Source organism: Haliaeetus albicilla, chromosome 2 (genome assembly GCF_947461875.1).
Source record: "Haliaeetus albicilla chromosome 2, bHalAlb1.1, whole genome shotgun sequence".
Lineage (NCBI taxonomy): Eukaryota > Metazoa > Chordata > Aves > Accipitriformes > Accipitridae > Haliaeetus > Haliaeetus albicilla.
In genome coordinates, this window is record NC_091484.1 from 22101334 (window position 1) to 22128930 (window position 27597).

Genomic DNA, 27597 nt, shown 5'->3' on the forward strand with positions numbered 1-27597 from the left:
CGACAGAGAAAAAGCCGATTAGAAATGTGGTTCACATAAAAGTGAATTATTGAACGCTCTCTTGTAAAGTATTCATCTTTGGCTTATTGAGCCTCTTTCCCCCGTGTGAAAAGACACGGGGAAATGATGGATTAGGAAAGAACGTTACGACAGGAGAAGACTTGACTCCCTAGTTTTCCCTTGAACCGTGGAAGACCAAAGCAGTAGTGGCTCCTTCCTCGGAGCAGGGGTTGTCTTGAGACATCTCCGGTGACAGTAAGGCGCCTCGGGACGAAGGGGTGGCAGAGGCGGGGACGAACGCCGATTCTCCACGTACGCTGAAGACACCGCTACGTCATTTAAAAAAGATGGCATGGACACTCCCGCTGCGGTGGGAGCACGCAGCCAGCCTGCAGGTTTCCGAGTGTGCTCTGAGATGGTTGCCTGCTACCGCCCCCCCGCTCTCCGCCGCCATCCCCTCCCCGGGACCCCCGGGGGGCGGGGCCACGATCTCGGTTTCGATTCCCCGCGCGCGCCCTCCCCACTCCCGAGGTGACGCGAGCGCGGGGGGGTGGGGGGGGCGGGGTGTGGGCGGGGCGCGGGGCGCCCGTGTTTAGGGGCGGTGGCCGGCGCGAGTCCCGGGGGCCTCGGCGAGCGGCGGCGGCGGGCAGGTAGGTGCGCGCGCGCGCAGCGCCCCCCACCCCCCCTTCCCGCCCACCCCCCAGAGTATATGCGTGGGTGAGCGGGGGCATCGGCCGCCCCGTGCCCACCCGCCGGCACGGCAAAGCCACCGCTCCGTGCGGGATTTGGGGGTGCATCCGCCCGCCCTGCGCGACTCTGCACGCAGGCATGCATGCATGCATGCATCGCGCGGTTCTCCATGCACTGCACAGGTCCGCGTGCACCTCAGCAGGAGGCGTTGCCCCTTGGGGGTGGCTTCCCAGCCGGGTCGAGCTGGCGTGAAGTTCCGAGCCGGGAGGTTCCGGCAGTTCGGGAGAAGGGGTCGTGCTTCCCTGAGACGGGGCGCGGGGTTTGGCGTGCGGGGTGGCGGGCGGCGAGGGGGGCTGTGCTGGCTGGGAAGCCCGCCAGGGAATGCGTGGGGCTGGTTGGAGGAGAAGAAGGGAAGAGTGCATTCCTGCTCCTGCCGGGCATCTGGGAGGTTGTGTTGGCCTGGTACGGCTTGCGGGGAGGAGGTGGGGGAGAGGTGGTGATGAATCTGTGCTTGAAAAGAAGAAAGAGGACTCCTCTGGCACAGCCCTGAGCTAAGCATTGTCTCCAGTGGTTTGGGATCCCTTCCCTGAGAGAGAAACTCTTGTACGAGGTCGTGGAGTGGTCACTTAAAAAAACAGACTTTGTCATTTGAAGAGGAGTTTGGGCACGGTGTGCGCTTCAGGAGGGGAAAAAAGCAAACGGGTCTCTCTCATCAGTCTTTGTATTTTTTTTGCCCAATTTACAGAAAATGAACTTCAGGCTGATATGGTGGGTTTATTGCAAATGGGAAGAGGCTTTGCTTTCCCATGAAAACATGCAAGAGGGAGTGTTTCCTACCAGTATTTTTACCAACATGCAATTAAACTTGTCAAGCGTTGGCTGTGAACTGCACAAGCTTGAAAACCTTGCTCTTAGCAGAATCTTGATGTTTTGGGTTAGTGGGTTTTTTTTTTTTTCATTCCAGATGCGATACCATTTTGAGCTAATCTATACAAAGGAAATATTGAGGCTGTTTGTTGCCATTGCTTTCATACGCAGTCAGCTTTGTTTGATGACAGGAACATTGCTAGGCTGAGCAAACAACTGCAGCAGTGTAAACACCTCCCGCTTGGACTGAGTTAGGTCTTGCATGGCTGAGCTAGACTAAGGATTTCAAGATTGCTGTTATTTCAGAGGGTAAGAAGCAGGGTTAACTTCTTCCACTGTTTCCTGAGGTTTTGGAGTTTTTTTGTTTTGCAAAGCAGTAATGATGCTGTGTAGATAGAATATTGAAAATGTTTTTGCATCAGTTTTTCCCTGTGTAAAATGGGAGATGCAAGTCCTTTCTTAGTTTACTGATTACGGAAATCATAAGTATATATAGGTATACACAGAGTTTTTCTTGAAAATGCAACTCTACAACTTGCCTTAGTCATATGTTCTCTTAGGTGTAACTTGTTACTGGTAGGTTACAAAGAGGGGAGAATTCATTTGAAACTGAAAGCAAAAAAAGCCTGTTTTGTTTCACTTACCAAAACAGGATATGCTGGGGAACAAGGCCAAACTGTCACCAGTGCAAGCTGTGAAGCAGTGTTCAAGGAATGCTACTCCACATGTGCTCGGTGTGAGCTCAGCTTGCAAGGAAAGGCAGAAGGATGTTCCAAGATGCCACCTTAAATCCAGGATGGTATGTCATGGCCTTGTGTCAAGACCTTTGTTGCCAAATTAATCAGCAACTTGTTGAGGTGGTCTTGCCTGTAAACTGAGAGAGTTGTGATTTTTTTTTTTTTTTTGTCTTTCAGTAGTGTTATTTTTCCTTGTAATTTTTCTAGGGGGCTTCCCAAAATGGGGTGTAATTTCAATGACATGATGTCCTGGTTTTGGCTGGGGTAGAGTTAATTTTCTTCCTAGCAGCTGGTACAGTGCTGTGCTTTGGATTTAGGATGAGAAGAATGTTGATAACACACTGATGTTTTCAGTTGTTGCTAAGTAATGTTTAGACTATGTCAAGGACTTTTCAGCTTCTTGCGCTGCCCGGCCAGCAGAGGCTGAGGGTGCAGAGGAAGCTGGGAGGGGACACAGGCAGGACCGGTGACCCAAAGTGGTCAACGGGATATTCTGTACTGTATGATGTCATGCCCAGTAGATAAAATTGGGGGAAAGCTGGCTGGGGGCTGCTGCTCGGGAACTGGCTGGGCACTGGTCAGCGGGTGGTGAGCAATTGGGTTGTGCATCACTTGTTTTGTATGTTCTAATTCTTTTAGCATTATTATTATTATTATTGCTATTTTCCCTTTCTTTTCTGTCCTATGAAACTGTCTTTATCTCAACCCACGAATTTTACGTTTTGGTTTTTTTCGATTCTCTCCCTGCTATCCCACTAGGAGGGGGGAGTGAGTGAACGGCTGTGTGGTGTTTAGCTGCCTGCCAGGTTAAACCACGACACATGAAGATACCTTATGGACAGGCTCAGGACATCCCAAGTGGTCTGTAGGAGCCAGTCTGTCAGGTTTCTGTTGCTCTCTTCATGGATGTAAAACTCCGATTTCACTGGGAGTGCTCATGGTATGAAGCAGATAAAAAGCCGGTGTCGTGGGGTGCATGCACCCATCTCGTTTTGTGGAAAAGTGTTGTCTTGTTCTTGGTGATGTGCTTTTGATTTCCATTTCCTTGCTATGATGCTTCCTGGCCTAGTACCTTTCCTGTGCGCAAGTCAACTACAAATCCCTACTCTAGAGGATTTATTTATAACATTTTAGTAGCGTCCTTGTCTTGAGGTTTTGCTTGGATTACTGTGAGTCAGCAGGGCTGGCCCAGTACTTCTAGCCGGGTTTGGGTCCTGTTTCTGTGGTCTTGTTTGCTGGTGATGCATCTGAAGAGAAACTGAGCTGCTAAGCAGCATCAGCTACGTGAGTTTGGTATGTGGCTAGCTGGAGGCATCAGGCAGCTAGGCTTAGTTATTAGTAATAATTGCTTTATAACAGTTTGCATAAACAGAAACCAGTGTTCAGTGGTAATCTGGAGAAGGAGGACCTTGGGAGGTCATTCAGGCCAGCCCTGCCCAGGGCAGGGTCCTGGGCCAGAGCTTGAGTTATCTTGTGTTTGTATTCCACTTGCTCCCTCCCCTTGTTTTACCCTTACGTAGCACACTTCTCTTCCTTATCTGGTTTGGACATAGCGTTTGAGCTATTAACAGGCCATTGAGACGTCTGTGTTAATCATATCCTTGGGTGCATTTGCCAAATGTCGGTAAGGATGTATGTCTTGTTTCTGACAATGTCTATACCGTACAATCATCAGTTTACTACAGAGCATGTTTCCAGGGGAAAACTTGGTATGAAACGAAGAGCAGCCTGGGATGTTCTGTCTCGCTCGGTGCACCCACAGCCATTTAGTATCTCTTGAAAGCACAGCCAGAACTGAGAAGTCTCACAGCTGACTTTCAAAATACAGACGTAGTGCTTGCAGGCTAGACCCAGTGCAGGTATGAATCCCGTGTCAAGAGTGAGATGTGCTTTGTGCTGGCAAGATGCACTGATTCAGCATGGTACTGTACTGGCGGAGCTACGAAAAGGTAGGCTGAATTCCCCTAGTAGTAGTTCTGTCTGAACACTTAGGAGAGAAGGGTATCTGGAGGAGCAAAACTCTGAAAGTGGTTGTCCTGATTTTGGCTGGGATAGAGTTAATTTTCTTCCTAGTAGCTGGTATAGTGTTAGGTTTTGGGTCCAGTATGAGAAGAATGTCGATAACACACTGATGTTTTCAGTTGTTGCTAAGGAATGTTTGTGCTAACTCAAGGATTTTTCAGTTTCTCATGCCCAGCCAGCAAGAAAGCTGGAGGGGCACAAGAAGTTGGGAGGGGGCACAGCCAGGGCAGCTGACCCAAAGTGGCCAAAGGGGTCCATACCATGCAATGTCATGCCCAGTATATAAACTGGGTGGAGTTGGCCTGGGGGGGTGGCGCAGATCACGACCGGGGAACTAACTGGGCATTGGTCGGCGAGTGGTGAGCAATTGCATTGTGCATCACTTGTTTTGTATATATTCCAGTCCTTTTATTGTTATTATTGTCATTTTATTATTAACATTATTATTTTCTTCCTTTCTGTTCTATTAAACTGTTCTTATCTCAACCCACGAGTTTTACTTTTTTTTCCCTGATTCTCTCCCCCATCCCACTGGTTGGGGGGGGAGTGAGCAAGCGGCTGCATGGTGCTTAGCTGCTGGCTGGGGTTAAACCACAACAGTGGTGTTCAGGGTTGTTCGTTTTCAGTTATGGAGATTGTGTTCAGGTCTCCAATTCAGACTGAAACAACCTGATAAAGTTTTCTCTCTATCCGTTCACCTAGGAAATTGTTTTCTTTGTCCTTTTGGAACTGAACACAGCTAGAGAGATGCATGCTGTCTTCACCTCTGGAGTACTGCGATGCATAGGATACTGGCCAGCTCTAGGGCCCAGAAGCAATAAAGAAACTTCATTTGGTCCAATTTGTGCTAAGTTTAGGGCAACATACACCGATAAGAAGCTATTATCACAATGCTGCTCTCTCTGCTTGCCCTACTCTATTTCAAATTTGCTCTAGAATCTCATTCTTCGTTTTGAAAGTCGTACTGGGTTTTACTGGGAGCAAAAGGTCTTTTAGCACTTCCAAGCTCTGGTACAGATCTGGCAATGTGACTTGGTACAGAAATGGTTTGGGGGGGGTGGGGTTGGGTTTTTTTGTTTGTTTCATAGGGCAGAGTGAGAATCTATCTAATGATAGGCTATCCCTATCTATCTGAATCTATCTATCCCTAACGATGGGGATGTCTGATGAGAAGCTACCTAAATGATAGGCTTTTCATTTGAGCTGACCAGCTTCTCCAAGGTGACCTGACGTATTTTACAAGGGCTGAACACATTCTTCAGGAGATTCTGGCTGAACATTCAATTAAAATGTTCAGATAATCTCACAAATACCACTACAACTTTTTCCAGACTAAACAGATCCATGCAGATGGCCGTGTCTAAATCTCAACTTCTTTCCCCTCTTCTGCATGAGATTTCTTAATGTGTCAGCTTATGGCCTGACAAGTTATAACCTGTTAATCCTGATTGCAGAACTTGTATTTTTGTCTCTGCTGTTTCTTCAAGGCCTCCTCTGAAAGTACAGGTGATTTTAAGATTTTTCATTCACCATTTCAGCATTTGATGGAAAAGCAAAGCTCCTGAAAGAAGCACAGTTTTCTGCTTTTCACTGTCAGGGTTATGCTTATATGCATTCAAAGGAGGCTGCATTCTGTAAATATGTCTTTGGTAGCTGCTGCTGTTGTTGTCAGGAAAGCAAATAAAACTGGCTAGCAGGTAGAGCATTGCCTCTTCAAGTTATGGCTGGCTAGAGCCTTCTCATCCTATATTTTTCCTCTTTTCTTGGGCCTGCCCTGAGGTTCACATACATCTATACCAGGACATACTGAATGTGTTATTCGGAAGACCTATATGCAGTGTTGTCCTGGGTTCAGCTGGGATAGAGTTAATTTTTTTTTTACAGGAACCTGGGAGGTGGGGGGCATAGCCGGGGCAGCTGACCTGAACTGGCCAAGGAGCTATTCCATACCATGTGACATCATGCTCAGTATATAAAGGGGGAGCGGGCCGGGGGGTGGGCTCTTCTTTTCGGTGGGGGAAGTGGCAGAGCGTCGGGTCCCGGGTGGTGAGCAGTTGCACTGTGCATCACTCTTTTTGTATACTTTTTCATTAGTACCGTTGTTGTTGTTGCAATTTCTTTGTGTTGTCCCAGTAAACTGCCTTTATCTCAACCCTCGAGGTTCCAGGTTTGTTTTTTTTCCTCTCCTCCGTCTTCCCCCCATCCCACCGGAGGGGGGCGGGAGGAGTGAGCGAGCGGCCGCGTGGTCCTTTGTTACCGGCTGGGCTGAAACCACGACAGTCCTTTTTGGCGCCCAACGTGGGGCACGAAGGGTTGAGATAACGACAGATCTGGCCAGAGCGTGTTGAAACAAATTTGTCATACACATTTCTTATACTAGATAAATAGATGTTAGTCACAATGTTGATTCAGTTGTTTACATGGTGGCATTTTGTAAGTTCTTATATGCTTTATGTATTGCCTGTAGTTGCGTATCTCATCTCTGGGAGAGTGATTGGGATTATCATTTTGCTGTACTGGGCAATGTCGACTTGTGAAATGATTACATCACTGGTCATGAGGTTAAGCTGGTATCTGTATGAGGCAGTGATATCATTCCCACACTTTGGGCACCTTCTGTTGGATTTTATTGGTAATTACACCCAACCCATGGGAAGTTAGGGGGGGATACTTCCCCCCATCCGTTCCCCTCCTTTTTCTCTTTCCAACTGTCGTGGTTTCAGCCCAGCCGGTAACAAAGGACCACGCGGCCGCTCGCTCACTCCTCCCGCCCCCCTCCGGTGGGATGGGGGGAAGACGGAGGAGAGGAGAAAAAAAACAAACCTGGAACCTCGAGGGTTGAGATAAAGGCAGTTTACTGGAACAACACAAAGAAATTGCAACAACAACAACGGTACTAATGAAAAAGTATACAAAAAAAAAGTGATGCACAGTGCAACTGCTCACCACCCGGGACCCGACGCTCTGCCACTTCCCCCACCGAAAAGAAGAGCCCACCCCCCGGCCCGCTCCCCCTTTATATACTGAGCATGATGTCACATGGTATGGAATAGCTCCTTGGCCAGTTCAGGTCAGCTGCCCCGGCTATGCCCCCCACCTCCCAGGTTCCTGTAAAAATTAACTCTATCCCAGCTGAACCCAGGACATTATCCACCCCTTATTCTATACCATCTACATCATGCCCAGATCTTACATTTTCCAGTCGACCACTACCACTTCCTTGTCTTATACATATAAGTATATGGACTTGCGTCCGTCCCCGTCGTCCCCCCGCACACACACACACACACGAATGGTATTCCTTTAGCGTATGGGCTATTCCTCTAATGTGTCCATTGATTTTATTTAGTCCATGACTTTGGGGCTCCATCTGTTGTAACAGTTCTTCAGGATAAGAGAGATGGTGTGAGATGGTGGGTTGTTGTATGCTGCCTCTGGAACTTGTGGCTAGTACATTTGGTGCAACTCACGCCCTTGTTCTGCAGGTCGAGGATGTTGATCTTGAGGAAATTGCTGGGTGTCAGTTCAAGTTCTGTCGCTGTTGTACTTGGCTTAGTTTCAAAGTCCATCCCGCAGTCATTTGGGTAATTCTTACAGTAATACCCTTGATATGGCATATAGACACTATAGATACAATGACATGCATTGGCAGGGTATTTAGCAGTTAGGTATCATACAGCCCAATTCACTGGCTATTCTCTCCCAAAATCAAATCTCCCTGAGGTACACATCGAACTTCCCCATCCTTCTGCATCACCCACCAGGTGTACCCAGGTCCCTGAGCAAAAACAACCCCTTGAATGGGTTTGCCTCTGCTTGAGGGAGGACTAACCCAGACTGTCTTTCCTAACATACTCCTCATGCGCACTACAGGGACTTTATCGCCTTCTACAGTATGTGGAAGTCTTGGTTGGGCGGGGCCAGCCCGATTGGCGGATCCTCTAGTATTAACTAACCAGGTGGCTTTTGTTAAATGTGTATCCCAATGTTTGAAAGTCCCACCCCCCATCGCTCTCAATGTAGTTTTCAGTAGTCCGTTGTATCGTTCGATTTTTCCGGAGGCCGGTGCGTGATAAGGGATGTGATATACCCACTCAATGCCGTGTTCTTTGGCCCAGGTATCTACGAGGTTGTTTCGGAAGTGAGTCCCGTTGTCCGACTCAATTCTTTCTGGGGTGCCGTGTTGCCATAAAATTTTCTCTTCAAGGCCCAGAATAGTGTTCTGGGCAGTGGCATGGGACACAGGGTATGTTTCCAGCCATCCAGTGGTTGCTTCCACCATTGTAAGCACATGGCACTTGCCTTGGCGTGTTCGTGGGAGTGTGATATAGTCAATCTGCCAGGCCTCCCACTGTTTATATTTCAGCCATCGCCCCCCATGTGACAGGGGTTTTTGCCGCTTGGCTTGCTTAATTGCGGCACATGTTTCACATTCGTGGATGACCTGTGCGATAGTGTCCATGGTCAAGTCCACCCCTCGATCTCGAGCCCATCTATATGTTGCATCTCTCCCCTGATGGCCTGAGGTATCGTGGGCCCACCGAGCCATAAATAGCTCACCCCTACGTTGCCAGTCCAGGTCCACCTGAGACACTTCAATCTTGGCGGCCTGATCTGCCTGCTGATTGTTTTGATGTTCTTCAGTGGCCCGACTCTTGGGTACATGAGCATCTACATGACGTACTTTTACCACTAGCTTCTCTATCCGAACAGCGATATCTTGCCACAGTGCGGCAGCCCAAATGGGTTTACCTCTGCGTTGCCAGTTGCCCTTCTTCCATTGCTGTAGCCACCCCCATAGGGCATTTGCCACCATCCATGAGTCAGTATAGAGATAGAGCACTGGCCACTTTTCTCTTTCAGCAATATCTAATGCTAGCTGGATGGCTTTCACCTCCGCAAACTGACTCGATTCACCTTCTCCTTCAGCAGTTTCTGCAACTAGTCGTGTAGGACTCCATACAGCAGCCTTCCACCTCCGATGTTTTCCCACGATGCGACAGGACCCATCAGTGAACAGGGCATATTGTCTCTCATTTTCTGGCAGTTTATTATACAGCGGGGCCTCTTCAGCCCGTGTCACCTCCTCCTCTGGCAACATTCCAAAGTCTTTGTCTTCTGGCCAGTCCGTGATCACTTCTAAAATTCCTGGGCGACTGGGGTTTCCTATGCGAGCCCGTTGTGTGATCAGTGCAATCCACTTACTCCACGTGGCATCAGTCGCGTGATGTGTAGAGGAAACTTTCCCTTTGAACATCCAGCCCAGCACTGGCAGTCGGGGTGCTAAGAAGAGCTGTGTTTCAGTACCAACCACTTCTGAAGCGGCTCGAACTCCTTCATATGCTGCCAATATCTCTTTTTCAGTTGGAGTATAGCGAGCCTCGGATCCTCGATATCCCCGACTCCAAAACCCCAGGGGTCGGCCTCGGGTCTCTCCAGGTGCTTTCTGCCAAAGGCTCCAGGTAGGGCCATTCTCCCCAGCTGCAGTGTAGAGTACATTTTTAACATCTGGTCCTGTCCGGACTGGCCCAAGAGCTACTGCATGAACAATCTCCCGCTTAATTTGTTCAAAGGCTTGTCGTTGCTCAGGCCCCCATTTAAAATCGTTCTTCTTCCGGGTAACTTGGTAGAGAGGACTTACAATTTGACTGTAATTTGGAATATGCATTCTCCAAAAGCCCACAACACCTAAGAAAGCCTGTGTTTCCTTTTTATTAGTCGGTGAGGACATAGCTGCTATTTTGTTGATCACGTCCGCAGGGATCTGACGACGCCCGTCTTGCCATTTTACTCCTAAGAACTGGATTTCCTGCGCAGGTCCCTTGACCTTACTTTCTTTTATGGCAAAGCCAGCCTTCAAAAGGATTTGGATTATTTTCTTCCCTTTCTCAAAAACTTCTTCTGCCGTGCTGCCCCATATGATGATGTCATCAATATATTGCAGGTGCTCTGGAGCTTCACCTTTTTCTAGTGCAGTCTGGATCAGTCCATGGCAAATAGTGGGGCTGTGTTTCCACCCCTGGGGCAGTCGATTCCAGGTGTACTGGACACCCCTCCAAGTGAAAGCAAACTGTGGCCTGCACTCCGCTGCCAAAGGAATGGAGAAAAATGCATTAGCAATGTCAATTGTGGCATACCACTTAGCTGTCTTTGATTCCAGTTCATATTGAAGCTCTAACATATCTGGCACAGCAGCGCTCAGCGGTGGCGTGACTTCATTCAGCCCACGATAATCTACTGTTAGTCTCCAATCCCCATTAGATTTCCGCACGGGCCATATGGGACTATTAAAGGGTGAGTGAGTCTTGCTGATCACTCCTTGGCTCTCCAATTGGCAAATCAGCTTATGGATGGGGATCAGGGAGTCTCGGTTGGTGCGATATTGCCGCCGGTGCACCGTCGTGGTAGCAATTGGCACCTGTTGTTCTTCAACCTTCAGCAACCCCACAACCGAAGGGTCCTGGGAGAGACCAGGCAGGGTAGACAGCTGTTCAATCTCCTCCGTCTCCAATGCAGCTATACCAAAGGCCCAACGGTACCCTTTTGGGTCCTTGAAATACCCCCTTCTGAGATAATCTATACCAAGGATGCACGGGGCCTCTGGGCCAGTTGCAATGGGGTGTTTATGCCACTCATTCCCGGTTAGACTCATTTCGGCTTCCAATACGGTTAGCTCTTGGGATCCCCCTGTCACACCAGAGATACAGATGGGTTCTGCCCCTTTATAACTTGATGGCATTAGGGTACATTGTGCACCAGTGTCTACTAGAGCCTTATATTCCTGTGGGTCTGACGTGCCAGGCCATCGAATCCACACTGTCCAGTAGACTCGGTTGTCCCTCTCCTCCACCTGGCTGGAGGCAGGGCCCCTCTAATCCTGGTTAGAATATCTGTTACCCACTTTTTGCACATGTGAATCAGAAGTCCCTTCAAGAGGATCAGAAATGAGATCGGCCCATCTACTGCGCCCGGGGGACTGCTCACGGGAAACTGGAGCAGCAGTTTTCCAAGAAGAATCTTCTTTTCTGGTTGCTTTTTCTCGCAACTCCCGTACCCGTGAATCCAAGACTGAGGTAGGTTTTCCATCCCACTTCCTCATGTCCTCTCCATGGTCACGCAGGTAAAACCACAGGTTAGCCCGTCGTGTGTACTTTCTCTCTCCTCTCTCTTGGGCAGAGGAACGCTTACTCCCAATAACTGCAATGCGGGCCTGTACAGGTGAGGAGGAGGACATATCTACTTTGAATTGCTGGAACTCTCGGGACAATTCCTCTACAGCTGAGACACAGGCCCGTAGGGAGGAAGAGAGACTTCCTTCATATTGCCGGAGTTGGACAGCCAATTCATCCACTGTTTGTCCATAGCCTTCTTTCCAGGACATTACTGCCAATGAGTTGGCATAGGTTGGTGGTGCACTTCGTAGAAACTTCCGCCACATCGGTTGTGTGCATTGGACTTCATCTGGATCTGTGGGTGACTGCGCATTTTCTGGATCATTATAAATCACCTCCAGCACGGCTAATTCCCTCAGGTACTGGATACCTCTCTCCATGGTGGTCCACTTGCCTTGGTGACATGTAACTTCATCCCTGAAAGGGTATCTTTCCTTTACACCTAACAGAAGTCGCCTCCAGAGGCTGAGGACTTGTGTTTTTCTCCCAATCGCCTTGTCGATACCCCCTTCTCTAGACAGAGATCCCAACTGCTTGGCTTCCTTACCCTCTAATTCCACACTACTAGCCCCATTATCCCAGCATCGGAGCAGCCAGGTAACAATGTGCTCACCTGGGTGGCGGCTAAAATCTTTTCGCATGTCACGCAACTCACTCAGGGATAGAGATCGGGTAATTATTTCAGGTTCTGCCTCTTCCTCCTGTTCTCGCGATGACCCTGGTTCATCTTCATCTCTCACTGAGCGAACTGATTTCTTTGTGTGTTTCTTTTTCTGTACAGGGGCAACTGATACTGGCACAGGTTGGTTCTCTGGTTTAGTGGCAGTATCTGTCACCGGGGTAGGGGCAGCCATGGTGCCTGTTGTCGTGGTAGGGGCGGCCACGGTGCATGTTGTCGGGGTTGGGGCAGCCACGGTGCATGTTGTCGGGGTTGGGGCAGCCACGGTGCATGTTGTCTTGTTTTCCATCTTTTCCCCCTTTTCCCCCTGGGGGTGCTGCATAGTATCAAGCAGGGTTTGGTAGATACCGGCCAGGGCCCAGCACAGTGTAGTGAGTTGTGTGTCTCTGGGATAGCCACAGCATTTTCCTTTCAAAAATTCTATCACTTCATGAGGGTTCTGCAGTTGTTCGGGAGTGAACTTCCAAGTCACTGGAGGTGAGAAGTTCTCTAGATACCTGCCCACCTCCTCCCACACGCCGTGCCACCCATGAATATCCAGCTTTGGGACAGATCTCTGGGTGGTACTCTTAAAGAGCCTCTTTGTAGCCCTAGACAAGACCTGAAACATAGTCAGGAGGCATAGCACTAACAGCACACAGGCTTGCGCATCCCAAGGATATTCAAAATTCTCGAAAACTGTTGTAATTAGTTGGAAAGAGAAAAGGGAGGGGAACGGATGGGGGGAAGTATCCCCCCCTGACTTCCCCATGGGTTGGGTGTAATTACCAATAAAATCCGACAGAAGGTGCCCAAAGTCTGGAAATGATATCACTGCCTCATACAGATAACAGCTTAACCTCATGACCAGTGATGTAATCATTTCACAAGTCGACATTGCCCAGTACAGCAAAATGATAATCCCAATCACTCTCCCAGAGATGAGATACGCAACTACAGGCAATACATAAAGCATATAAGAACTTACAAAACGCCACCATGTAAACAGCTGAATCAACATTGTGACTAACATCTATTTATCTAGTATAAGAAATGCGTATGACAAATTTGTTTCAACACGCTCTGGCCAGATCTGTCGTTATCTCAACCCTTCGTGCCCCACGTTGGGCGCCAAAAAGGACTGTCGTGGTTTCAGCCCAGCCGGTAACAAAGGACCACGCGGCCGCTCGCTCACTCCTCCCGCCCCCCTCCGGTGGGATGGGGGGAAGACGGAGGAGAGGAGAAAAAAAACAAACCTGGAACCTCGAGGGTTGAGATAAAGGCAGTTTACTGGAACAACACAAAGAAATTGCAACAACAACAACGGTACTAATGAAAAAGTATACAAAAAAAAAGTGATGCACAGTGCAACTGCTCACCACCCGGGACCCGACGCTCTGCCACTTCCCCCACCGAAAAGAAGAGCCCACCCCCCGGCCCGCTCCCCCTTTATATACTGAGCATGATGTCACATGGTATGGAATAGCTCCTTGGCCAGTTCAGGTCAGCTGCCCCGGCTATGCCCCCCACCTCCCAGGTTCCTGTAAAAATTAACTCTATCCCAGCTGAACCCAGGACACCAACTAATTACAACAGTTTTCGAGAATTTTGGATATCCTTGGGATGCGCAAGCCTGTGTGCTGTTAGTGCTATGCCTCCTGACTATGTTTCAGGTCTTGTCTAGGGCTACAAAGAGGCTCTTTAAGAGTACCACCCAGAGATCTGTCCCAAAGCTGGATATTTATGGGTGGCACGGCATGTGGGAGGATGTGGGCAGGTATCTAGAGAACTTCTCACCTCCAGTGACTTGGAAGTTCACTCCCGAACAACTGCAGAGCCCTCATGAAGTGATAGAATTTTTGAAAGGAAAATGCTGTGGCTATCCCAGAGACACACAACTCACTACACTGTGCTGGGCCCTGGCCGGTATCTACCAAACCCTGCTTGATACTATGCAGCACCCCCAGGGGGAAAAGGGGGAAAAGATGGAAAACAAGACAACATGCACCGTGGCTACCCCAACCCCGACAACATGCACCGTGGCTAACCCTACCCCGGTGACAGATACTGCCACTAAACCAGAGAACCAACCTGTGCCAGTATCAGTCGCCCCTGTACAGAAAAAGAAACACACAAAGAAATCAGTTCGCTCAGTGAGAGATGAAGATGAACCAGGGTCATCGCGAGAACAGGAGGAAGAGGCAGAACCTGAAATAATTACCCGATCTCTATCCCTGAGTGAGTTGCATGACATGCAAAAAGATTTTAGCCGCCACCCAGGTGAGCACATTGTTACCTGGCTGCTCCGATGCTGGGATAATGGGGCTAGTAGTGTGGAATTAGAGGGTAAGGAAGCCAAGCAGTTGGGATCTCTGTCTAGAGAAGGGGGTATCGACAAGGCGATTGGGAGAAAAACACAAGTCCTCAGCCTCTGGAGGCGACTTCTGTTAGGTGTAAAGGAAAGATACCCTTTCAGGGATGAAGTTACATGTCACCAAGGCAAGTGGACCACCATGGAGAGAGGTATCCAGTACCTGAGGGAATTAGCCGTGCTGGAGGTGATTTATAATGATCCAGAAAATGCGCAGTCACCCACAGATCCAGATGAAGTCCAATGCACACAACCGATGTGGCGGAAGTTTCTACGAAGTGCACCACTAACCTATGCCAACTCATTGGCAGTAATGTCCTGGAAAGAAGGCTATGGACAAACGGTGGATGAATTGGCTGTCCAACTCCGGCAATATGAAGGAAGTCTCTCTTCCTCCCTACGGGCCTGTGTCTCAGCTGTAGAGGAATTGTCCCGAGAGTTCCAGCAATTCAAAGTAGATATGTCCTCCTCCTCACCTGTACAGGCCCGCATTGCAGTTATTGGGAGTAAGCGTTCCTCTGCCCAAGAGAGAGGAGAGAGAAAGTACACACGACGGGCTAACCTGTGGTTTTACCTGCGTGACCATGGAGAGGACATGAGGAAGTGGGATGGAAAACCTACCTCAGTCTTGGATTCACGGGTACGGGAGTTGCGAGAAAAAGCAACCAGAAAAGAAGATTCTTCTTGGAAAACTGCTGCTCCAGTTTCCCGTGAGCAGTCCCCCGGGCGCAGTAGATGGGCCGATCTCATTTCTGATCCTCTTGAAGGGACTTCTGATTCACATGTGTAAAAAGTGGGTAACAGATATTCTAACCAGGATTAGAGGGGCCCTGCCTCCAGCCAGGTGGAGGAGAGGGACAACCGAGTCTAGTGGACAGTGTGGATTCGATGGCCTGGCACGTCAGACCCACAGGAATATAGGGCTCTAGTAGACACTGGTGCACAATGTACCCTAATGCCATCAAGTTATAAAGGGGCAGAACCCATCTGTATCTCTGGTGTGACAGGGGGATCCCAAGAGCTAACCGTATTGGAAGCCGAAATGAGTCTAACCGGGAATGAGTGGCATAAACACCCCATTGCAACTGGCCCAGAGGCCCCGTGCATCCTTGGTATAGATTATCTCAGAAGGGGCTATTTCAAGGACCCAAAAGGGTACCGTTGGGCCTTTGGTATAGCTGCATTGGAGACAGAGGAGATTGAACAGCTGTCTACCCTGCCTGGTCTCTCCCAAGACCCTTCGGTTGTGGGGTTGCTGAAGGTTGAAGAACAACAGGTGCCAATTGCTACCACGACGGTGCACCGGTGGCAATATCGCACCAACCGAGACTCCCTGATCCCCATCCATAAGCTGATTTGCCAATTGGAGAGCCAAGGAGTGATCAGCAAGACTCACTCACCCTTTAATAGTCCCATATGGCCCGTGCGGAAATCTAATGGGGATTGGAGACTAACAGTAGATTATCGTGGGCTGAATGAAGTCACGCCACCGCTGAGCGCTGCTGTGCCAGATATGTTAGAGCTTCAATATGAACTGGAATCAAAGACAGCTAAGTGGTATGCCACAATTGACATTGCTAATGCATTTTTCTCCATTCCTTTGGCAGCGGAGTGCAGGCCACAGTTTGCTTTCACTTGGAGGGGTGTCCAGTACACCTGGAATCGACTGCCCCAGGGGTGGAAACACAGCCCCACTATTTGCCATGGACTGATCCAGACTGCACTAGAAAAAGGTGAAGCTCCAGAGCACCTGCAATATATTGATGACATCATCATATGGGGCAGCACGGCAGAAGAAGTTTTTGAGAAAGGGAAGAAAATAATCCAAATCCTTTTGAAGGCTGGCTTTGCCATAAAAGAAAGTAAGGTCAAGGGACCTGCGCAGGAGATCCAGTTCTTAGGAGTAAAATGGCAAGACGGGCGTCGTCAGATCCCTGCGGACGTGATCAACAAAATAGCAGCTATGTCCCCACCGACTAATAAAAAGGAAACACAGGCTTTCTTAGGTGTTGTGGGCTTTTGGAGAATGCATATTCCAAATTACAGTCAAATTGTAAGTCCTCTCTACCAAGTTACCCAGAAGAAGAACGATTTTAAATGGGGGCCTGAGCAACGACAAGCCTTTGAACAAATTAAGCGGGAGATTGTTCATGCAGTAGCTCTTGGGCCAGTCCGGACAGGACCAGATGTTAAAAATGTGCTCTACACTGCAGCTGGGGAGAATGGCCCTACCTGGAGCCTTTGGCAGAAAGCACCTGGAGAGACCCGAGGCCGACCCCTGGGGTTTTGGAGTCGGGGATATCGAGGATCCGAGGCTCGCTATACTCCAACTGAAAAAGAGATATTGGCAGCATATGAAGGAGTTCGAGCCGCTTCAGAAGTGGTTGGTACTGAAACACAGCTCTTCTTAGCACCCCGACTGCCAGTGCTGGGCTGGATGTTCAAAGGGAAAGTTTCCTCTACACATCACGCGACTGATGCCACGTGGAGTAAGTGGATTGCACTGATCACACAACGGGCTCGCATAGGAAACCCCAGTCGCCCAGGAATTTTAGAAGTGATCATGGACTGGCCAGAAGACAAAGACTTTGGAATGTTGCCAGAGGAGGAGGTGACACAGGCTGAAGAGGCCCCGCTGTATAATAAACTGCCAGAAAATGAGAGGCAATATGCCCTGTTCACTGATGGGTCCTGTCGCATCGTGGGAAAACATCGGAGGTGGAAGGCTGCTGTATGGAGTCCTACACGACTAGTTGCAGAAACTGCTGAAGGAGAAGGTGAATCGAGTCAGTTTGCAGAGGTGAAAGCCATCCAGCTAGCATTAGATATTGCTGAAAGAGAGAAGTGGCCAGTGCTCTATCTCTATACTGACTCATGGATGGTGGCAAATGCCCTATGGGGGTGGCTACAGCAATGGAAGAAGGGCAACTGGCAACACAGAGGTAAACCCATTTGGGCTGCCGCACTGTGGCAAGATATCGCTGTTCGGATAGAGAAGCTAGTGGTAAAAGTACGTCACGTAGATGCTCATGTACCCAAGAGTCGGGCCACTGAAGAACATCAAAACAATCAGCAGGCAGATCAGGCCGCCAAGATTGAAGTGTCTCAGGTGGACCTGGACTGGCAACGTAGGGGTGAGCTATTTATGGCTCAGTGGGCCCACGATACCTCAGGCCATCAGGGGAGAGATGCAACATATAGATGGGCTCGAGATCGAGGGGTGGACTTGACCATGGACACTATCGCACAGGTCATCCACGAATGTGAAACATGTGCCGCAATTAAGCAAGCCAAGCGGCAAAAACCCCTGTCGCATGGGGGGCGATGGCTGAAATATAAACAGTGGGAGGCCTGGCAGATTGACTATATCACACTCCCACGAACACGCCAAGGCAAGTGCCATGTGCTTACAATGGTGGAAGCAACCACTGGATGGCTGGAAACATACCCTGTGTCCCATGCCACTGCCCAGAACACTATCCTGGGCCTTGAAGAGAAAATTTTATGGCAACACGGCACCCCAGAAAGAATCGAGTCGGACAACGGGACTCACTTCCGAAACAACCTCGTAGACACCTGGGCCAAAGAACACGGCATTGAGTGGGTATATCACATCCCTTATCACGCACCGGCCTCCGGAAAAATCGAACGATACAACGGACTCCTGAAAACTACATTGAGAGCGATGGGGGGTGGGACTTTCAAACATTGGGATACACATTTAACAAAAGCCACCTGGTTAGTTAATACTAGAGGATCCGCCAATCAGGCTGGCCCCGCCCAACCAAGACTTCCACATACTGTAGAAGGCGATAAAGTCCCTGTAGTGCGCATGAGGAGTATGTTAGGAAAGACAGTCTGGGTTAGTCCTCCCTCAAACAGAGGCAAACCCATTCAAGGGGTTGTTTTTGCTCAGGGACCTGGGTACACCTGGTGGGTGATGCAGAAGGATGGGGAAGTTCGATGTGTACCTCAGGGAGATTTGATTTTGGGAGAGAATAGCCAGTGAATTGGGCTGTATGATACCTAACTGCTAAATACCCTGCCAATGCATGTCATTGTATCTATAGTGTCTATATGCCATATCAAGGGTATTACTGTAAGAATTACCCAAATGACTGCGGGATGGACTTTGAAACTAAGCCAAGTACAACAGCGACAGAACTTGAACTGACACCCAGCAATTTCCTCAAGATCAACATCTTCGACCTGCAGACTAAGGGCGTGAGTTGCACCAAATGTACTAGCCACAAGTTCCAGAGGCAGCATACAACAACCCACCATCTCACACCATCTCTCTTATCCTGAAGAACTGTTACAACAGATGGAGCCCCAAAGTCATGGACTAAATAAAATCAATGGACACATTAGAGGGATAGCCCATACGCTAAAGGAATACCATTTGCGTGTGTGTGTGTGTGCGGGGGGGCGACGGGGACGGACGCAAGTCCATATACTTATATATATAAGACAAGGAAGTGGTAGTGGTCGATTGGAAAATGTAAGATCTGGGCATGATGTAGATGGTATAGAATAAGGGGTGGATAATGTCCTGGGTTCAGCTGGGATAGAGTTAATTTTTTTTTTACAGGAACCTGGGAGGTGGGGGGCATAGCCGGGGCAGCTGACCTGAACTGGCCAAGGAGCTATTCCATACCATGTGACATCATGCTCAGTATATAAAGGGGGAGCGGGCCGGGGGGTGGGCTCTTCTTTTCGGTGGGGGAAGTGGCAGAGCGTCGGGTCCCGGGTGGTGAGCAGTTGCACTGTGCATCACTCTTTTTGTATACTTTTTCATTAGTACCGTTGTTGTTGTTGCAATTTCTTTGTGTTGTTCCAGTAAACTGCCTTTATCTCAACCCTCGAGGTTCCAGGTTTGTTTTTTTTCCTCTCCTCCGACTTCCCCCCTATCCCACCGGAGGGGGGGGCGGGAGGAGTGAGCGAGCGGCCGCGTGGTCCTTTGTTACCGGCTGGGCTGAAACCACGACAAGTGTCCTTTTGCTGGATGACTGCAGGACTGCCTGGACGGACGGTGCCAGTGGTGGGCATGTGGCTGGAGGGGTACCTCTGATGTAGCAGCTCGAGGTGACATGGCAATTCCTTCTTGGTGGCACCATGCTCTCTGAGCCAGCGTGCTTTTGTTGGGCAAAAGCTAATTAGAGCCTGGAGGTTTCCTGATGAGAAAACATGCATTACTCAAATGCTGATGAAAGGTATTTAGTTGTCACTCAGCCACAGTTTAGATATGTTGTTGGGCTTTTTCTCTCCCTACCTGGTAATGTCTTCCTGTTAGGTTAAGGGGGAAGAAGGAGAGATTATTTATTTCTCTGCTTAATAGGAATGAGGAATGCACAGCCCTTAGAAGTCAGATTTCCTGGAAATAGGAGGATGCTAATTTTTACCACCATTTTAATTCAGATGCAGAGCTCCCCAGATTGGTATACTTCATTTGTTGCTTGCATTATGGAAAGCTACTGTGCCTCAAGAATAAAAACATTATTCTACCACCAAGTGATGCCATAGGGACAGAACCTTAAAGCTTAACTTTCAGTATCAACAATAATTAAAAGCATGGCTGTGTAGACCTTCCACTCTTTCTCTGTTAATAAGCAGTGTCACACAGTTTCTCTTTTAAATCCTGTAAATCAGATGCAGACAGAACAAAGCAACTGCTTGGGTTCACTCTCAGATTTATAAAGTTTTTAGTGTTGCCAACCTCAGATGTTCAGAAAGCACAAGCTGGCCTCTTGAGACTGATAGCTGGCATAAGGAAAACAACATTTTTCAAGAATGACAAATGGGTTTTCTGGGTAGTCTCTGTTTGTGTTTTCAAGCTTATCTGCTGAAGCAAGAGGAGTCAAGACTTGGCCTTGTAAACTCCCCAAACTGCCCTGCTTCTGAGGACAGTCTGACTGAAGCTGTTCAGTGGGGCACCGACTATCACAATAATGTAAGAGTTGGCAACATGTGAAGTAAATGGGCGTTTTGCCCACTGGCAGCGGTAGTGGTTGGAGCCGATTGTTTCTGACTTAACTGTATAATCTTTTGTTCTAATTCTTTGAGTAGAAATTAATCTGCTTCATCTTGCTGTCACCGTCATGCTGGTGGCCTCAGGAACCATTAAAAAAGTGAACAGAGTAGACCATCTTGTCTGGGTTTTTTTGTTTGGTTGTTTTTTTTCTTTGAAGGACAAGGTCCCAGCAATGCACTTGGAAGGGTGTCCCAGACCTCAAGGTGTCCCTGTGATACAGTAGAGGTTGAAGGTTAGAAAAAGAAAAGCTGAACAGAAGCATAAGTAATTAAAACTAAACTGGGAGCTTGGTGAATTTATGATCTTTACTGAAAAACCACAACTAGGACTTTGCTTGATAGGTAAGGCTGGAAAAGATAAGAACTTTTATCCTTGCTTCTGTCCTTGTAGATAATTTAGCTTGAAGTACCATATGGGTAGCATCACTAATGTAAACATGAGAAGCACTAACAAAGGAAAGCATAACTTTCCTTATGATAAGATTGTACTAACAAGCACTCCTTAGGATAATTGGTTCCAAAATGTATGAAGGACCATACTGCGCAGAATCGGTCGAGAGGGGTCAGGTAGCGGACAAGTGAGGAAGACTGTGGAAGACCACCAGAGGACTCCTGAAGACCACCATAGAGCCTGAAGGACATTTACATATGCTAATAATTTCCCAGAAAATTAATATGTATAACAAGTCTTGGAAATCTAATGAATATGCATATAGAACTTGTATATAAACTATATGACTAGACCTGGCGGGTGTGCACAATAGGTGGAGCAATGCCCCGTGTACCCAGTGCTGCAATAAAGAATGCCTGCTTTCTAAAACTCCAAAATTGAATCTTGGAGGGTTTCTGAAGTGCCGACTTACGGTAACACCTGCACATTTATGTGTTTCATGGACTCCATAGCTTAGGAGAAGTCCCCACTTAATGAGGGGAACCTGTCCTACTCTACTGTTTGTGGCTGCGATGGAGTTAATTTTCCTCATAGTAGCTCATATGGTGCTGTGTTTTAGAGTTGTGACCAAAACAGCACTGATAGCTGTTGCTGAGCAGGTTTTGCACAACGTTGGGGCCTTCTCTGTTTCTTGCTCTGCCCCCCCAGTGACTAGATTGCGGGTGCACAAGGGGCTGGGAAGGGACACAACCAGGTGGATGGCCCAAACTGACTGAAGGGATAGTCCATGTCATGTAACATCATGCTCAGCAATAAAAAGGGAGAGGAGGGGGCTTAGGGAGATCAGCTATCCCTAGCTCGTGAACTGGCTGGTCATCAGTCTGTGTGTGGGAGGTGGTGAATGATGCCTTTGCATCACTTGTTTTGTTTTCTTTCTCTCTTCTTCCACTGCTCTTTTGCTTATTAAACAATTTTTGTCTTGACCCACAAGTTTTCTTGGTTTTACTCTTCCTTTCCTCTTTCCCCGTCCCACTGGGGACGGGGGGGAAGCGAGTGCTTAGCTGCTCTCCAGGGTTAACCCACAGCACTCGCTAGGACAACATCTTTCTGCAGTTGTATTCAGATGCAGTTGTGACCTTTACCTGTGCTGGTTAAGCCACAGTAATAGACAACATTTTTGTTTAATGCTCGCCATGCGCAGTAGACTTTATACAATAGGTCTTCAGTTAGTCCACTAGTTTTGAGTTAAAATTGTTTATACTTCAGGGAGATGTTAGGCAATAGCAAGACATGCTGTACTAGTCAGCACAGCGATTCTTTGGATCATTAACTTAGATGTCAGAATTGCATGTCTGTATATCTCTTGGGTCTGTAAAGTTGGGTGTAGTTGCTAAAGCCTGCAGCGCACATCCCAGTTATTTAAATGACCGACACTTTGGGGTTTTGGCTGGGAAAGTCCAGTGCTGGAAAAGGATGGGAATCTATGTTCTGCTGGAAATCCTGCCACCTGGAGCAGGGAGGGGATGCTGCCTCCTGATCTGAAACAGGGATCTCAGTTCCAAAATTTCCCAGCACAGTACACATTGTGTACACAGTACACAAATACCTTTTATTTGTAATTGTACTTTAAGTAAATTCCAGGGAAAAGTAAGGTAAATATAACTCTGGGTAAAAATTTCACCCTAAGTAGAAGCATAGCCTTCTTAAAAATAAGAAAAAGCTTGAAATTCAACTATGATTTAGAAAACCACAGTTTAATGTGTATTCCTACATGAAGAAGCTCCTGTGTAGTTGAACTGCTTTGGTATTATTCTTGGTGCAAATAATTTATCTAACCTTCTGATGCTAAAAAGTTGAAAGCTGAAAGAATTACAAAAATATGAGGTAGAACCATCTTTTAGCACTTGCTTTTTATTCTTTGCACTGTTGCTCTATTTTTTTCCTTTTCTTCGCCTCAGTAGTGCTCATACTGTGCGGTGTAAAAAGAAGTCCCACTTACGCTATGAGTACACTTAATTTGCTGTCTGCATAAGCAGTATTTTTAAAATACATGCTGTATGCACATTGCTCAATGAAGTGATGATTTAATTTGCCTAGGGTAAATTCATAATTACTCCTCTCGTGTGACTGGTCCTTGTACCTCCCCCATGTAGATGGGACCTATTTTTCTTCAGTTTAGTTTATAGCCAGGAATTTCATCTGTTCTTGGTGCTTCCCTAGAATTAGCAGGTGTTGTTTGGATTGCAGACATCATCACAGAGTGTTTATTTATTTAATTAAAACATAACATCCAACAGGCCTTTTCCCAGCCAGCCTGAAGCAGTCTGGATCTGAGCTTTGTGGTTGCACCTGGTTCTTCTGCAGTTGCCTCTTCAGAGTTGTGGGCTGCTGCTCTCCTGTCTGCTTAGTACAGGATGGCCTCTTGCACTTGGATAAATGAGGGAGGCACAGTGCCATCCATAGTGAGTCTCTTCGTATCTCTGCGTTCACAATACAGTGCTGATTCTTGACGTTTCAGGTTTGTCATGAGGAGTACTATAGAGAAAATAGGTCAGTAGTATTTCTTGGTTTGTCCGTAGGTTCATATACCTAGTTTGCTTTGTTGGGAAGAGATCTTGCAGCTTGTGTGTCCTGGTTTTGGCTGGGGTAGAGTTAATTTTCTTCCTAGCAGCTGGTACAGTGCTGTGCTTTGGATTTAGGATGAGAAGAATGTTGATAACACACTGATGTTTTCAGTTGTTGCTAAGTAATGTTTAGACTAAGTCAAGGACTTTTCAGCTTCTTGCACTGCCCGGCCAGCAGAGGCTGAGGGTGCAGAGGAAGCTGGGAGGGGACACAGGCAGGACCGGTGACCCAAAGTGGTCAATGGGATATTCCATACCGTATGATGTCATGCCCAGTAGATAAAATTGGGGGAAAGCTGGCTGGGGGCTGCTGCTCGGGAACTGGCTGGGCACTGGTCAGCGGGTGGTGAGCAATTGGGTTGTGCATCACTTGTTTTGTATGTTCTAATTCTTTTAGCATTATTATTATTATTATTGCTATTTTCCCTTTCTTTTCTGTCCTATGAAACTGTCTTTATCTCAACCCACGAATTTTACGTTTTGGTTTTTTTCGATTCTCTCCCTGCTATCCCACTAGGAGGGGGGAGTGAGCGAACGGCTGTGTGGTGCTTAGCTGCCTGCCAGGTTAAACCACAACGTTATGTTAGCAGGTTGTGACGTTACGCATTGTTACTGTTTTTTTTCCAGGCCTGCTAATGCCTGGATAATAAGTAAATCTGTGCATTCCTTTTTGGTGAATTAATCTTATTTAGTAGTACTGAGATTTGTGAGATTCATACAGGTTATTGCAGATGATGGAAATGGCTTTTAATCATAAATCCATTTATGAAGGATGATTATACACAAGGCTTTAGCATTGGATTTTTCTCGTGGTCTGTGATTTTGATGTGCTGTTTCTCAACAGACGTAGCTCGTTTTCCTCTTGTATTTGTTTCCTTCACCTAGCTGCCTGACCATGTGATTAGTTTTATGTAATTTCATAATTTTAATGGTGACATATTTTTTCAATCAATTGCAGTTGATGCCTGTTTCAGCCTTTGTTTTCTTCAGGTGCTTGCTATATTCATTTTAACAACTGTTTTAAATCTGATTCAAGGTTCTCATGCGCTATTAATATACTTACGGTATTTTCATGAAGTAATCAAATTTCAATGCAGTTTTGTATACATTGGATTACTCAATGTCTAGCCAGAGAGGCTGGACAAAAAAGTTATAAAGATAAATAAAAAGATAGTAAATGAGTTTTGTGTTTAGTTGAGATATATAGCTTCATGTAGTTCTTAAGCATATGAACTCTGTTTGTTCTCTTGGATATTTCCTCCCGCATCCAGTGTGTGTGCACACATTTAAATAGTTTGAAATCTTAATCTAAAAAATATGGTTTAAGACATGAGGAGAAAAACTGAAAAAACTGCATGGCAGTGGTAGATCTGGTTAGCTGAGGTTGATTAAAGAATAGATGGGAAGTTGAGGCATCAAAGATGAGGCTGTCACCTGTGTTATATTTTAGTGTTCCAACTGCAGCAAACAAAACAGATGTGTTCTGTTGTCCTCCTTTTCAAATACGCAAAAACTAAGGTGAAAATTTAAGTTGATTTTAGGGAACGAAGTGTCTCATAAATCAGTGCTTTTGTTTGATTAAATTTTTTTTTTCTCTTAATTAGCATGGATGCCATGGAATATGCCCAGCTTATGCGACAAGCTGGAAACCAGGATTTTAAAAATGGAAATTACTCTTTGGCCATCAGAAAGTACGATCAAGCTCTACATATGCTCGGTTGTTTAATGCAGTGGGTCCCGTAAGTATTCTTGAATTACCAGATGTAAATCATAAGACAAGTTTGAAATTTGTACAGTACTACAGTTAGCTCAGAACTGTATTTCTTGCCCTGACACCTGATTTTCTTTTATCTTTTGTCACACTCTTCAGTGTACCAGTTTTATAAATAAAGAGGAATTGCTCTTCCTGACATATATGTGGGAGATTAGTTAGTGACTGTAATCTGAATATTTTTATATATGCATCCATTATAAACTAGTGTAATTAAAGCTGAAATTAATTTTCCATAAATTGTGTTGCTTTCTGTTAAAATACTTCTGTTTCTTAGCTGACATGCTGTGGATTAATCTTGCTGTAATTCTGCCATGTACTGGTCATGTCTATGGCCTGTTGTAACATGGGTCTTCTGATTATCTTTAAAATGATTCATGCAAGTTACTTTGTTATTGTTCTTTGTTCTTTCTTGGTATTCTCAGATTTGTTAAAAAATAGTTTTTCAGCAGAAGAGTTCTTTGGGTATTTCTTTCCAAATGTTAAGTGCTTGTTTTTATCGGTTAACATCATTTGCTAATGTTATTAGTGATTAAATAGTTGAGTATTATGTTAACTACTAAATATTCATTACTACCGTGTTTTAACACTGCTGTTAACCTAATTTAACACCAGCCATTCATTTATTTTGACTATTAGCCATTTAGACTAAGTAGTCAAGTAAGTCTGGAGCACATGCAGGGAGGAGGACCGAGCGAGGACAGAGCCGAGCAGGCTACCTCCAGCGCCTGCCCATTGCAAGCAGTGGGATTTTGTTATACCACAGGGACCTGCTCCCGAGCGTCTCATTTCCCCTTGCCATAGGTTGCCTTGTCAGGATTTGCTTGCATGCAAGAGTGTGCTCTGAACACAGTCAATGTAGTTGGAACAACTTTCTTGAGTGTAAATTAGTAGATAGGAATAAGATGAAGGATGCCACTCTGTGGCATGTACTGTTTGTTTGAGCACAGGAAAGACAGACTTTCCAGGCTCCCCAGTACACTGTGGACTGTAGTCCTGTAATTTGTGTGCAGCTTTTTCCAGAAGTTCTTGGATCCAGCAGATGTTTTATATACCTTAGTACATTCTGTTCTCTAAAATACATTATTTCTTAGCTGGTGTAAATGCAGATAATTCTGTTGACTTCATTGACTGGTGATACAGTAAAATGCGTTTAGGTTGTTTTTTGGTGACCAAAATATGTTTAGCATTCTTTCCATCTAGCAGCTTCCATTCATGTGTCTCTTTTCTCCTGTTCTTGGCCACTGGTTTTCACTGAGCCATATCTAGGTGTGTCGAGATGGTCTAATCTCTTTCTAAATCCTCATACTGCTTTATTCCTGTGGGTTGGCTTTCTGCTTCAGAGCAGACCAGGATATCACTAAGGGTATCACTATGGTATCATTTAGGATGTCACTAAGAGATTTTATAGCTGATGTTCAAATGATCTTTATTTTCTACAACTCCATTTTTACCTCTAATTTTGTTAGGTAAATCTTTAGCTTAGCACAAGCACTACGTAGCAACAACTAAAACATCTGTGTGTTATCAACATTATTCTCACACTAAATCCAAAGCACAGCACTGTACCAGCTGCTAGGAAGAAAATTACCTCTATCCCAGCTGAAACCAGGACGTAGACTTTTTTCTTTTTTTCTTGTTGCTAACTGTATAGTACAATGCCTTCTTCTTCAAGCAAATAAACAGTTATGCTAAAAAAATATTTTTAGGTGTTCCAGGGACATAGCTGTGTTACACTGCAACAAATCAACTGCCTTGTACAGTCTTGGTAAATGGAGAGAAGCAGTGTTTTCAGCCTACCAGAGCTTACACTGGGATCCGGAGTATGTTAAGGTATTCAGATGTTTAAGCTGGCAGTTTTTGCATGCCTTATTTTTTAAAACAATTGTGAATATCTGCTTTTTCTTGTGTTTTGATTTTGAGGTGTGATAAGCAAATATAGCATCAAATTCCAGAATTGGTGTCTGACTCTGTGCATGAGCATCAGAATTACTACTGTAATAGTACTTTTAATAAAACAAAGCAGCTCTCTTTTGTACCAGGAGATGCTGGTTCTTTCTCGGTCCCAACAAGAGAGGCACCAATGCTTTGAAGAAAGATAACTATTTTATTAATATCCCAGACAAGGCGATAGCAAGGAATAAAATCTTACATGCCCTTGTGATGCTGGAGACCTGGGAATGACGCAGCACCGGCCAGGTCTCTGGTCAGTCAATGGCACACTGCACAGATCCTGTCTGTGGTGAGGTTCACCAGCTCTGTGT

At 46.6% G+C, this 27597-nt stretch overlaps 1 protein-coding gene across 1 annotated transcript in view; it reads left to right on the plus strand.

Annotated features, from left to right (window-relative positions):
• Window positions 1–611: 611 nt before the first annotated feature.
• TRANK1 (tetratricopeptide repeat and ankyrin repeat containing 1) overlaps window positions 612–27597 on the plus strand; it is a 70841-nt gene continuing 43855 nt past the window's right edge. Inside the window, exons 1-3 of the mRNA XM_069809662.1 lie at window positions 612–650; window positions 25167–25301; window positions 27043–27166. Of these exons, the coding sequence (XP_069665763.1) occupies window positions 25168–25301; window positions 27043–27166 (258 nt within the window). The 5' untranslated portion in view covers window positions 612–650; window position 25167. The remainder of the gene's footprint in view (window positions 651–25166; window positions 25302–27042; window positions 27167–27597) is intronic.